The sequence below is a fragment of the Lissotriton helveticus genome, chromosome 2_2 (genome assembly GCF_964261635.1).
Source record: "Lissotriton helveticus chromosome 2_2, aLisHel1.1, whole genome shotgun sequence".
Classification (NCBI taxonomy): Eukaryota; Metazoa; Chordata; class Amphibia; order Caudata; family Salamandridae; genus Lissotriton; species Lissotriton helveticus.
This window is the reverse complement of record NC_136060.1, coordinates 482,077,740-482,092,108: the sequence shown is the minus strand read 5'-3', so window position 1 is coordinate 482,092,108 and position 14,369 is coordinate 482,077,740. Positions and strand designations below refer to the sequence as shown.

Genomic DNA, 14,369 nt, shown 5'->3' with positions numbered 1-14,369 from the left:
GTCTTGTAGGAGATTATCTGGCCACGAGGGGTTGCCTTCTTTGCCTCCCATGCCATGGTGGGGGAAGTAACGAAGTGTGGGTTAGTCTCTAAGTAGTCAGAGATTTGGGTTTGGAGAAAGTCTGCAAAGTCGGAGTCTGCCAGCAACTATGTGCCAAGGTGCCAGTGGCTTAGTTGCTGGTGTGTTGAGGATCCGAGAGTCAGGGTAACGGGGACATGATCTGTCAATGCACGTGGTAGGATATGAATATTGCTCAGACTTGGAGGATATGTAAAGATATTCAAGCCTGTCATAGGATTTGTGAGAGTAGAAGGTGTATTTTTTAGCCTTGTGATGAAGCAGGCGCCATGTGTTGGAGAGGGCCAGGAAGGAGTTCCAGGCGGCCAAATCGTAGGTGCAGTGGGATTATTAGAATCCATCAGGGGTTCATCAATGAGTTTAAGCCATCCCTCAAAAGGATGAGGCAAGGGAGGGATTGTAGGAGTAAGGATGCAAGGGCCTGCAATGTAGGGGACAGTAATGTGGGGTAAGGGCCATAAACAGAAGCGATCATTCAGTGGACCCCCTCCATGTGACCAGGACAAAGCGGCCTAAGACCTCAGTACGTTCTTGTGACGAGCAGAGGGAGTCTTTTATGGAGCAGCATAGCAGTGCCCTGGGAACTGGCTGTATATTTGACGTGTTAAACTCTGGTGTAGCCCCCACCGCCCCCTACTGCAAAACATATCATTGATTGTTGAGCATGTGGGTTTCTTGCTGGAGCACCACCAAGGGGAGAGTGGTATTTAGGGTATTGGAAGATAGACTCACCTTGGAGTTTATGATTGAGGCTATTAGCATTTCAAGAGAGGGCGGTGAGCGGTGTTTCGGGATTCATCGTAGGGGAAGAATATTAAAGGGGCAGGCGAGGAAAAGTGGTTTATGCAATGCAGATGAGAACTTAAACAAACCACAATTAAAAGAAAAACCTTTAAACTCCCCCTATAGAACCCTCCCACCATATACAACCACCCCAGAAACATCTGTTGCCCCATTACACAACAACTAGTAACTAGATGAATGACTAATCAGAAAAAGAAAACCTATGAGTCAGGATCCATCTTCTGGAAGCCAGAGCTAGTTAAAAGATATTGTTGTACTGGTGGTAGTCCTAAGAGAATAGATGGATATAGTCACCATAGAGAGTAACCATCGTTTTGGAAGGTTCCTGTTACTCACGGAGCAGATGGCTGAGGAGGGTGGGGGAGGACAAAGAGGTTGGGGAGCTTTTGCAGGCCACCCCTCCCCACCCCCTTTGGGATCCATGGTGGGACGTCTTCGAGAGCCCAGGCAGTTGTGGCCTGCTTACCCTGTGCGTTTCCTGGGGGGGTCAAGCCCGGGTTAACTCTCCCCATGAGGGCAGGGTGTTGCACTTCATGGGAAGTTGTTCGGTAGCCTAAGTGAGAGCCTCCTAATAAAATAAATGACGCATACAGGGAAGAGGAGCATGTAGCTGATCCCCCTGGTTGTTTAACACCGTCTTGGGTCCGGTGCCTCTGTTGTACCACGCAAGGGTAGTCTGGGAAGCTCAGCATGTGGCTGACCTTTTAGCAGAGGTCGTTCGCTTTGTGAGCCTCCCGGAGGATGGCGTCTCCATCCAGCTAGTGCAGAAACTCATCTATTGTGGGGTGCAATGTGGTTTAAGGGGGGGCTGATAGGTGGATAGGTAGGAAATGGTTAGCTAGGAAGTCAGCCAAGTTTCCAGGAATTGCTCTGGAGACTGTCCCTCTGCTCCCTCTGGAAAACCCACAAAGCGTAAATGTCAGCAGCTGGCTCGGCCCTCTGGATCTTTGGCCCGAGCCTCCAGCACCACAGAAGTCGAAAGGCATTGGACCCTCTACTTGAGTTCCCGGACTGTGCCCTCCAGTTCAAACACCCGGTCCTCTCCGTGACCTTGTCTGCCACTCTCCGGAGGTCCTGGAGAAGGAAGGAGACCTCCACTCTTATCTCGCCTATTTTGGTCTCTAAAGCTGAGTGGGAGGCTTGAAGCATAGTCCGTACTGTCAGGGCTCAAAGGCAAATTAGGATGGTCCGGTGGATTTGAGGAGCCGTGGGAGGTCTTAGTTAGGAAGCTGCGTAGCGGTCCATTTTTGGCTGCGACTGGGTGGTGGAGGATTAGTTACCGCCCAAGGTGGCGGAGACGAAATACACCAGAAAGCATAGGGTCCAGTGTTAATGGGGTGGGGTGTCGTGAGAGCGATCCAGATTGACTTCAGAGGAAAACTTTGTCCCATGCCTGGCCAGCTTGCCCCTCCAATGATATCTGTTGGGCAGCATGTGCAGCCAGGTCATGGCCACAAGGGTGACAGAGAGGGTCGTATGCCTCTAGGAAAAGAAAGCAGTGTGCAGTAGCTACTTTTGGGAGGGGGTACAAAGGAAGGTGCCCTGTTATGGGGTGGGTGGGGAGCATGCATCCCCTCACATGGCAGTCTCAGTGAGGCCCTGGTGGATTATCGTTACTGATAGCCGTAAAAATAGTCAGTTGGGGTGGAAGCTTCCTATTAAGTAGTGTTGCCTACCATCCCCTAGTAAAGGGGGTGCAGCGCATCTTTCCTGTCGCCCAGGCCCGAGAGTCGCAATGTCACCACAAAAATCCCTCAGGGCCCCGGTACGGCCCAGCCCATATCTGGAAGCGAAGATGGTCGCCAGTAGTAGGCAGGCTGCGCCAAACACCTCCGGGGCTGATGTAGCTCTAATACCCTGCAGTAGGAAGACCGGCAGCAGCTTGGTAGTTGCAGATTTCTCCAGGACCCAGTGTAGGCAGGCAGGGCTGACATCCCAAGTGCTGGGGTCGTGGCCCAAGCTCACCAGAAGCCGCATTACACATGTGGCGCATTTTTCTTCTCTGCGATGAAGCAACATGCACAGCATTATGGGGAATGCTCTGCCCCCAGGGCAGCCGTGAACTTCTGCTGCCCTGGGGGCAGCGCATTCACGTGAAATACGGAGCGGCTGCTTTACAGCCACTCTGTGTTTCACTGTGTAGGCAGCAACCCGCCTGCACTTTTTATGGGGAATAGCCAGGGCACAAGTCCTAAATAAAGAAGTGGGGGGACGCTCACAGACAGGAAGTGACGTCACGACCGGAAGTGACGTCATGAAAGGCAAAAACCTAGAAGTGGGGGGACGCTCAAATACGTGAAGTGACGGCACGACCGGAAGTGACGTCACAAAAAGGAAAAAAACCTGTTAAAATAGGTATGTGTTTAATAGTTGGTGTAGCGCTTTTGCGCAGGGGGGACGGCGTCTATCCATTGGTTGAAGATCTCGGCGTCTATTGGGTACCCTGGCAACGGCGTACCTGGTAGGTGAAGGGGCGTGGTGACCGGCGTGGTGTCCTGCGGCAGTATGAGAAACTTCCGATTTCAGCCATCCACCCGCGCGCTCCTATTTTGTAAGGGTGGACGTGGTTTTGATTGTAAATGGTGGACGGCGTTTTGATTGAACAGGGTGGACGGCGTCCACCCTGGAAAACCCTCGAAAATAAGTGGGGGGATGCCGTCCACCCCCGTGGTACCCCGACTCGTGCCCTGGGAATAGCTATCCCCCCCTGCAGGCGGGTGCAGTCAGTGACTGTACCCGCCTGAAAGGGGATGTCTGTGGAGTCCATAGGACCCCCTTTACCTCCTGCGGAGGGCTGCTCTTAGGAGGTGCAAGTGCTTCTTTGCCTCTGCGCCTGCGTTGGTAATATGGCAAAGGGATTCCCTCATTTGAATGGAACACGCACCCATGCAAAGGAGGGTCCGCCCCCTTGAAGAGATTTATGTGCGCCAGCGCTATTGGTATTCCAGAAGGGGACGCACAAGCGTCTGTGGCCCCTTTAGTAATACCAAAGTGCCACGGGGATGCACAAAGCGGGTGCAAACCCCTGTTGTGCCCCCGGGCACTTTCAGTAAAACGGCCCAGGGAGTTCCCCGGGGCCCAACACAGCAGTGCTAGCGTCCTTCGATGTATTGCGGGCCCACATGACGTTCTAGGCCTGCCCTGTAGAGCAGTGCGAAGCAGTGGTTGGCGCAAACGGGCACAGTAGCAGACTGAAAAGGGCAAGATTCATGGCGAAAGCCTGCCCAACGGTGTGGGGCATTGTAAGGCAGGCGGGTGTGTTCCAGGGTTGCCCCCCAGCCCCCATGATGTTAGCCCCGGACAGATGTATGGGAGCGCAGAGTGGAGCCTCCACCATCTTGGGCCGATTAGGAGAACCCCCCTTCAAATCCACAGTCCTTGACTGAAATATGTAATGTGGATTTGGGACAATAGTTGATTAGATACCTGCAAGAATAGTTGTTGGATCACAAAGTAACCTAGTTTATTTCGATTTAAGAATGTAGTCGTAGTTTCCCAAAGTAGACTTTGCAAAAATAAGGACCAAATATGAGACGCTCGGTGGAGAATTCTCATGAAAAAGCAGATCTAGAATGTTCAAAAAGCTCAAAGTTCATTAAACCTGTATACTACTCAAAGACCTACTACATCCTACAAAGTACTGCTCTCTGACCTTATTTTATTAGACATATTTTATTTTACTTGTACTATTTTTGAGAGAGACCCACGTTTTTGTGTCAATTTCTGCGATTGTAATGCAAAACGCTTGGTTGCTTTATTTTAATGACTTTTTACCTGTTTTCTTAGCTGGTAGTTTTAGCTTGACTATTGGTTTCCTGGGGTTGATTTGTGCAAAGGAGATCTGGGCTCCTGCCTCTCATTCTTCTCAATCGGTCCTCGTTTTGATTCGCGGAGCCTGCTCACCCTGGCGTTGGGTGGGTTCTCTTGTCGGTCCTTGCTCCCTGAAGAGTTCTGCAGTTGGATGCAGTCTTGGTGAGTCACTGCTGGTGCACAGAAAGCAAACCACTATGCGCCCGCATGCCTTCTTGTCTACGGACCCAGAGCAAGCTACCCCGCTAAGGTAGTTGGCTGATATCCATGCCAAAGTTTCTTATTTAACCACCTTCTCTGCAGAGAGATAACCTTTTGAATGCCTCTGCCTTTGGGCTCATCTCTGCGAATTAATATCTACCTGATCCAGTACCAGGAGCAGAAAGGTGTAATATGTACACTTCAAGTCTTTACATGAGTTGTGTGTAGGCACACAAGGAAAAGGGAAGCCTGAGGAGTGCTGACACGCAGGTAAGTACTTAGAAATCAACCAAGTCCAACCCGGTTTAATTTACAGTAAATGTTATTATACTTAGTGATAGTTGTAACTTCCTTCTATTACAATTCATGTCTATCACACAAAGTATTTCAAGGAGACCATATATGCAAGGAAATCATTTTATGTACCTATGTGGAAAAAAATCTACCATGAAACTTTCTATGAGCTGTTCAGTAAAAACAGTGCTCTGTGGCGTGGGAGCTTGTGCTAATCCAGGGTGTGCTTATGAAAATGCATATGGCCATGTCTGAACTGGGGTGGCAGAGTGGGCTAAAGAACGGTGATGGATTAAACCCAGATCTGTTGACTGGGTGTGAGTGTTTGATTGGTTCAGATGCTCCGTCCATCACCACCCCCTTTTGTACCACTATGAAAATGCCTAGACTTGTCCCTTGACATGGCCCCGGAGGGACAGGCCAAGCCTGCCCTCATTTACCAACAGTGGGCTGCCTTCTGTGACATGGGTTTAGTATGTAGAGTGGTGATGGCAGTATGCTGTGTTTCGTGAATCCACAGTTGTGACCGTCCAGACCTTTTTGTCCATCACTGGAGAGGAAGCCTACAGGCCAAATTGTGTAAAGTTCCACTTCTGTGCGCTTTCAGTGGTACTAGCGCTAACATTCCGTGTTTTTAATTATGCATGTAAATGTACGTGGCCTGTGTTCAACAACTCCATTCTCCCTGCATAATGAAGAGGATAGATTTGCAATCGGAGTGCCTTGTACATTTTACTTTCAGTTGAACAGCTTTTACAAGTGTAGTTCATCAACAAAATAAGTCCAGTCCTACATTTTTAGTTGAACTTAAGCCCCCTGGGCTGGTGTGGGTGTAACAGTCTGTTGGCCTGCACAGATTGTAGGGAATGGAGAGGAGAAATTGTTACCTGAACCTGAAAGTTCTGTAAAATTCACAAACCATTAAAATTTCAAAGACTTTGCTCAATTATCATTATATGTTACAGCAGTAACAGTGCAAAATGTTCATAGTCATTTGGGGTTTAGTCTCAGATACTGAGCTAGCTACCAAATCCTAGAAATCCTCATAAAAGCACAAAGCTACCAAGAACCCAAATTCAACCTAAGATTTCTAAAACGACCAAATAAATGTGCAGAATGATTCAATGAAAAGTAATCTGTATAAATATTAATAAAGGACTGTCTTACCGAAAAAGCGAGCATAGCAAAAACAATATTATAGACCACTTAGCAATCCAACAAAGACTAAAAATCAACAGGAATCAAAATGCACAAAAAAATATAATTATTTATCAATATTACTTAAATTACCTTTTAATAATCAGTCTGTATTATAAACAAGAGTTTCTATTAAAAATAAAACCTGATACAGTAAGACTACTAAAATATATTTTAATATAAAATAAATACATTTCACGTCATAACCACCATAATACAAAATGTAGAAAAATGCAAACCAATAGGAATTTCATAACCTAATTACAAAGTACATTTAATTTAAAATCTCATACCAGTCTTGTTTCTGCAGGCAGTGCACCAACAAAACCCAACACTCTGGAGAGCCTAACAGGCTAACTTGTGTTAAATTAAAAAGAAAATTTAAGGCGCCATAAGGAATATTTTTTAAAAATTATAATTTTGACCGATTAGAGCTCCTGTTCAAATTGAGGTCAGGTGGAGTGTTACGCTATATATATATCTATATCTATACTACTATTATAAAGAGAGAGCTGAAACCTTTGAGGCGGGTAAGCTCAAGAAGTACAGCACCAATCACAACACCCAATACAGCATTGTAAAGGGGAGTTGTAGCAGATGGACATAGGCTATAGAGCTGCTCACCATATACATTACAAAGGTCAAAGAACCTTAGGGGTAAAGTAGTCCCTTGTGGGCGTGCAGTGTTGTCAGAGGGGCGTGGCACAAATAAAAAGTTGGCGTGGGCGTGTCAAAGTACACTTCACATTAGTCCTTTGTGGGCGTGCAGCGTTGCCAGAGGGGCGTGCCCCCCCCGCCCATAAAAATGGCCACGGAGTTCAGTAGCGCGGCTTTCACAAGCAATGTGCGCACACATTCACGCTCCACCTTCGCGTTCTGCTGACTTCTGACATGGCCGTCTCCAAACACCAATGTGCGCCGCATTCACGGACCTTGCCATACTGCGTCGCAACTTGGAAACAAAAACAAACCTTTACTCCTTTCTGGCCGTCAGCTTTGTCAGAGGGGGCTGCTCATAAAAAAAACATAAAGGGGCGCACAAGCGCGCCATTCACTCAGCGCGCCATTCACGCTACAACGGCTCCGGCGGAGACTCAAGCTAGGCAGCGTACCACACGATAAAAGCCACTTTACGATTGAAATTTAGTCCGGGGCTCAGGCGGGACCTCAAAGCACTCAAACTACCAGCGTGAATCACACACGCATTCATCCCCAGACAACGTCGGGACGGGCTGCTAGTATGTAATAAAATTCCAGCAGTGTCTAGACCTTTGCTCAGTGAAAGTCTGCGAAAGAAACGTGATCAAAACTTTTTACTTTACCGAACCCTATCTAAAGAAGCAGATGGCAGTATTTTATGTAACATATCAGTACATGATGTGTTATATGAACATATATGTTGAACAATAGGAGTATATAATTGTGTTCACATCTATAATCGCTCAAGGTTAATTTCTCTAAAGATAATAGATTCATTTTGTGAGGTTTTTTGTGTGAACTGTGGCCTGTGGTATCTTGGAGTTGTCACCTTGAACCTGCAGCATCTTCAAAGTGAGTCACCTGCATCTTCAGTCGTTGAAAAAAGGAGCCTTAAATGGAAGTTCATGGCTGTAACATGATGAGCTCTGTCACGTTGATAATTAGACTTTTACAATAGTTCTGATGCAAGAGGTTAGACACTCGTCCTTGGTTAGTTGTAGGGGTTTTGTGACTGACCTGTTTATGACTAACTTTGGCTGTGTACAGACTTTGTATTGTTGCCTGTCGTGTCTCTAGTCTCTTATGATGGATCCCAGCAGTAACAAGTGTAGTCTATGCAATGCTTGAGATGAAGACGGCATGCTCAGACATCATTCATGTTTCTTCCTATTCTAGGCGGGCTGCCACGGTCTCGCGCGAGGTGGGGTATCTTTGCTGCAGTCTTTGCATCTCTGTTGGTGCCATCTCTTCTGCTTATAGTTCGGTAAGTGAAACATTTGACTAACTGTTACCACATGATACCATGGTGTCTGGGATGGCATGCTTCAGACCCTGCTTTCATGTGCCAGTCCACTGGGATGAATGTAATTTCTGGTCCAGGATAATGACTCTTAACTTGAAAGCATCCCTTGTGTTCTGTCTGTAAATAGAGTACTGCACATTCCACCTCTAAGGTGGACAAAACCTTTTAGGTCAGATTGGATTTTGTCTTCGAATGCCCGTACGTCTGTAACCGGCATCTCCGGATACAACACTTTGGCAGGTTTGTACTGTTTTCAAGCTGAAACCATTAGGTGCTTAATCACTGGTACTTCATGCTACGGCGCGTGAGATGAATCCACTTAATGATTCAGTATCAGAACTGCCATAGGATGGCTCCGGCGTTAACATGGAATGAAACCTCCAAACTGACACAGGATAATGTTGAGTTCTGATGAGGTGCAAGAAGAGCGGCCGAAATGTGTAAGAAGATACATTATCGTTGCCAAAAAACCCTATGCTTCCAAATCCCAGACAACAAGTAATCCCAAATTGTCTATTCCTATGAAATTTTGAAAATTAAAAAAGAGTGTACCATGACACCCAATACCAAAGTACTGTGATCCTTGTGAAAGTGACAAACATACCCTAGCCAGTTCAACCACCAAGAATGGTGTTAAACGTTGACCAGAAATAAAATCTGCCTTTTGGCACCAGTGGTCCTCGACTACCAACTTCAATACTCTGTGTCAAAAAGTGAAGGAAAGAAAAGTATGCACTACCGAAAACTTTATAGCACTTGGTGTCAGTGGCAAAGTATTTAAAGGCATTACGGTAATGCCATCTCAAGACATTCATAGTAACAGAGGCCAATAATTGAGGCTGAAAGTCATGGAGGTGTCGTTCTCCGGCCCCTATTAATCCTGCTAGACAGACGAAGCCTCAAATGTGCCTCAGAGTAAATGATGGACCAGATGAAGATAAATCGTAAAATGATCAAAACTTCCAACAAGAAGATAACTTGGCAAGATATAAAGATTCTTTAGAGAGCTTGGCCTACATTTCAACCTCCATAAAAAAGGTAAATGGATCTGTATAAAGGACAGGACTTTGCAAAGGTCTATCAAGATTCCTTCTTAAAAGAGTATAACAGTTTGGTGATCAACAAGATGAACGATAAAGGAACGTATGTGTTGCACCACATCTACTCATTAATTCTGCCTATTTATATCAAACAGTAACTCGCGTTACTTCAGAAAGACTCCACACCATCTTGAATTGGGGCCTGGGGAAGTAATCTCTGAGCAGACCCTCTTTGGAATGACCATTCGCAAGGATTGGTCGAGGCCCTTTCTTCAGATACATGGCATCGACTCCATATGAAGAACTCCAAATATGACATTATTCCTGTAATGCAGGGCTGAGCACACTAGTCCCTGCCCTTTCCTGCTGACCACGCAAGTCATATAGCACCCCAGAGGTCACTATAAGAAGAGAAAAGCTTGTGCAGTGAAGGCTGTAGCCAAGAGTCTAGCGGTGCTTGCCCTGACCGCATCATAAGCACAGCATTGTCTTGCACTCCCTGAGCCCCGTTGGATACAATAGTGTGTTTGGATCGAAATTGCAGACCTTTTAATGGGGGTCTGAATAACTTTTTTCTCAGGTGCCCTTGGCCAAGCCTCTTCCAGTGGGGCATCCTGTGGCCTGGAAATAACTCTTCAACAAAGTCTGCAGTTGAGTGCATGGTCAAGAGTGCACCACATCTAGAAAGGTGGGGTGACCTCCGATCACAAGTATCCTGCGTCTTCTAACGGAGAGCAAAAAAACCAAGTGATAGACAGAATGCAGAACAATGTCATACATTCACCTCCGTACAGAGATCTGGGCCTAAATCCTTCGTTATTTTGCTCACCATGCCATTCTAGTTTGGACCCAGCCATATGCAAATCAGTCTTGACCCGGCGCCCAATGGGAAAAGTCCATCCCGAACTGCAAGGCCAGGTCCTCCCTGGACTGGAAACGAGCATCCTAGGACCAGTATCGGAGAGCAGCACCATATGGACCCTGGTAGTTTTGTTGCCAAGCCCCAGTCCGAGAGTTTCCTCGTCTGGATAACATTGAACTGTGACATTCCTGAAGCAAATGCTAAGTATTATTGATGCTAAGAACGATACGGAGGCTGTAATTATGTATTTTTAATGTTTTGCTTTTATGGTTATCACAAACCGAATAAAGCTTTTGAATTGAATTGAATTGCCTTTTTATATGATTGGATCTTGGCAGAGGTTTGAGGCCAATATTAAATGTGAGTGACCATTGGGCTCGAGGCCAACAGCCACTATAACTGTATATGAGTATTGCTCGCCCAGCTAAAGAAAGCTGGAAATCTGTGGTGAAACTAAGGCGGTCTCTCCTGGAAGGGTAGAGAACATGCTAATTAGAGTGCACTGGTGCAGCCTAAAGAATAGAACAAGATACACTGGCTGGAATGCAGAGACTTAGCTGTTACCTCACCAGATCCTTTCTCCATGAGGAGTTTGAGACTTTCAAGACTATCAATCAATCAATCAGTGACACTTATAAAGCGCGCTACATACCCGTAGGGTCTCAAGGCGCTGGGGGGGGGGGGTGCCGCTACTGCTCGAACAGCCAGAAGGTAAGTGACCACTTCCTTGTGCACAGAGCAGTGCTAAGAGGCAGAGTGAGGACTTATTTGCCTCTTGCCCTTTGGTCCCTGTTATTGTAACCCATACTGCTTCAATAGCCGGTAGTCTTTAGCCTTTGGAAACACTGCCATAGAATGCTCCTTCGGGGAAGGAGGGAGACTTTAGGTAAGAAGCCCAAGGCCAGGCGGCCTTTCTCAGCTAAGGAAATGAGCTTGAAGATGAGCAAAGAGCCCTAACCAGGAAGTCTCCATACTCAACATGAAGATAACCTCACCAACAGCCCAACTAATAATATTATTATTAACCCTACAATTCTACCCCATCCGCTGTACCCCATCTTCTATTTGAGACACAATTTATTTTACAAATGTTATTATAAAATCTAAAATCAGCAAAACATTTCTTTAAAACAATATGTCCTTCTTCTCTTCTTATTCTGTTAAAATAATAATCAGAGGGGCGTGGCCAAGATGGCTGCTGAACAGTAGCGACCTTTGTGAGCTACGCCGCCTGCCACAGTTATAAAACAGCTTGGAGCTATCCTCGGGTCCCCAAATGCAACTAAGAACCTACAGTGTGCTGGGCCCCTGCCGGAGCAACCGGCGGTCCAGTTTGTTGGCTGCGGACGGAGTGGAGGCACAGAGGAACCCCGGATGCCATCGGCGGCTGCAGTGCAAAATGGCACTGGTTGGAGTCTCCCGGAGGTCGGCAGTCTGAGGCGGCCGGGAGGGCTCAGCGGCGTCCCAGAGTGAGAGATGGGGACGGCGGAGGTAGTGGTCGGGGGGAGGGCGAGAGAGGCCAGTGCACTCCCCTTGCAGACTGGTTGCGAGCAGTGATGAGGCCCGAGTGAAGGCCTACAGGAGACACGCTATCAGTAAAACATAACGGGAGCTGCTCCCGGCCCTCGGACGCCAACAAGGAGCACCAGACACGCCAAAGTTGTCACGGCACTCAGTGGTTGTGCCTGCTGGTTGCAGACTGAGCGGATGTGCGGTGGAGCCCGGGACATCATTGACGGTTGCCGCGCGGAAGGTGCTGCGACTGGGGATGCAGAAGGTCTGTGCACGCAGTGGAGAGGCCCGAGAGAGAGTTTACACAGGGCCCATCTGGGAGAAGTGGGCGAGGTCCCTTGCCTGCGGCATCTGCAGAGGAGGTGAAGACCACCCCCCACGTTACACACCTGTTCCTGGGGACGCCCATGCCGCGCACCGGGGAGAGTGGAGCTTACAGGTGGGGGCACAGTATGAGAGAGATCAAGAACCCTAGGCAGCTGCACGAAGTGAGACAGGCCTGCACCAGGCAGGAGGCCTACCAGACCAGTGACGAGAGCATTAGGAAGAGCGGCCAGCACCTGTGGCTGCCGGAGCAGAGGAAAATGCAAAAACAACAATTGATGGATGGAATGTTGCACAATGGCAAAACGTTAACCCCCAGTCACCGATCTGGGTTTAATCCACCGTTATTGTGCTCACCACACCACCCCAGTTCAGACATGGCAATATGCAAATCAGTCTTGACCCTGTACCTAATGGGAACAGTCTAGCCTGAACTGCCAAGCCATGTCTTCCCTGGACCGGAATCAGGCATCCTAGGAACGGTTTCTGTCTTTCAGCCTTCATCAGCCAGGATAGCTTGATTCCAGTGGCATGAGATCACGGGACTCACGTCTGAGCATCCCCGTCCCACTCGGGGTGACAAATGCAAAAACAACAATTGATGGACGGAATGTTGCACAATGGCAAAACATTCACCCCCAGTCACAGATCTGGGTTTAATCCATAACAGAGGAAAAGGCAGCCCCCCGCGACAGACATAAAGACACATCTAAGGGGGTGAAGTTGGCAGTCTTGAGCTATGGCGGACCTAGGGGGATAACTCCAAGGAGCTAGGTGACGTGCTTCGAGTGGACTGGAGGAAAAAAACAAAGTCTACAGAGGCAGTCCAGAGAAAGGAAAAAGAGGCGAGTAATATGGGCTGTTCAATTCCTGAGAGAAGTAATGGCAACCTCTAAACCCCCACCAAGAAAGATGGCAGCATTGAAGATTTGCTCATCAAGCCTACCCCTAAAAAACAAATGGGACGCAATACGAGCCCTGAGAAATCAAACAGTAGGATAACGGGAGGAGGAGGAACCCCAGTGACAAGAACCTTCATGGAAACCTTTTTTGGAACGCTGAGGTCCGATATTGCCGCGCTAAAGCAAGACAAGGCAACCGAAGTTAAATAGATCCGGAGAGAGGTGGGGGACATAGGTCAGAGGGTGGGCGCACTGAAGTGAATGGGGTACGCAAGAGAAGAGCTGGATGCCCACCGCAGAGTACTCCTGGGCCTTCAATAAAAGAACACCAAACTCCAGTATCGACTGGAGGACCTTGAAAACAGATCCAGGAGAGGCAATATACGTATAAAAGGAGTCCCACTACAAGCAACGGCAACTGGGCTGGAGCAGTATGTCCGTAGACTCTTCCACCATGTGACCCCCACACTGGCACCACAAGATGTCATCCTGGACCTCAGTAACAGAGCCGGTCGCCCCGCAAAAATGCCTGGGATGCCACAAGATATTCTCACATGCTTACATTACACCCAAAAAGAAACAATTATGAAGGCAGCCAGAGATCGCACCAGCATTGACTTTCAGGGCATTAAGATATGGCTATACCAGGATCTATCCCCTATCACGCTGCAGAGAAGGCGCCATCTAAAATCCCTCACGGAACTCCTTGCAACGGAAGGGAATTCGATAGAAGTGGGGACACCCGTTCTGCCTCACCTTCGTGTGGGCCAATCAGACCCGCTATGTCCGCAACCTGGAAGAAGAGAAAGACCAACTAGAAACTAACGCATCTCTACCCGGCGACATACCGGAGGGAGACATTGATAAATCCTACCCAACTAGGCGCCGGAATAAACTATCCCTCCGATCAAGGGGGAATAAAGTGGACAAACCATCGGACTTAGAAAGTCGGTCAGAAAGGGAAGCATTGTTGAAACCGTTGCAGAACCAGGAGGCGCCGGAGGAGCCGATTAGTGACTAAGGAGGATTGGGAACGGCAACGACGACAACATCGAGATATAGCTACTGACCTCCTCGAAGATAAGAGTAGTCCTGTGGACATTCCCCAATTTTGATATGTTGGATTGTTGTTTGGGAGGCGTGGTGCGGGGACCGAGGACTTGCTGAACCCTGTGATGCACCGCCGACACCATGTACCCTGCTTCTCATGTGTTGGACGGTTTGCAGGGGGGCATCAATACCCAATTTCTGATGAGTATTGTTTATTTTGTGTACCTTCTTTTTTTTGTTAGTTTTCAATATCTCTTGTCGTTCTTTATGGGAACTACTTTCTGCTTAAACTC

General features: G+C 47.8%; 1 protein-coding gene across 1 annotated transcript in view; it reads left to right on the top strand.

Moving 5' to 3' along the window:
* LOC144821549 (uncharacterized) overlaps positions 1 to 14,369 on the top strand; it is a 130,103-nt gene that overhangs the window by 91,844 nt on the left and 23,890 nt on the right. Inside the window, exon 4 of the mRNA XM_078678724.1 lies at positions 8,260 to 8,347. Within this exon, the coding sequence (XP_078534850.1) occupies positions 8,260 to 8,347 (88 nt within the window). The remainder of the gene's footprint in view (positions 1 to 8,259; positions 8,348 to 14,369) is intronic.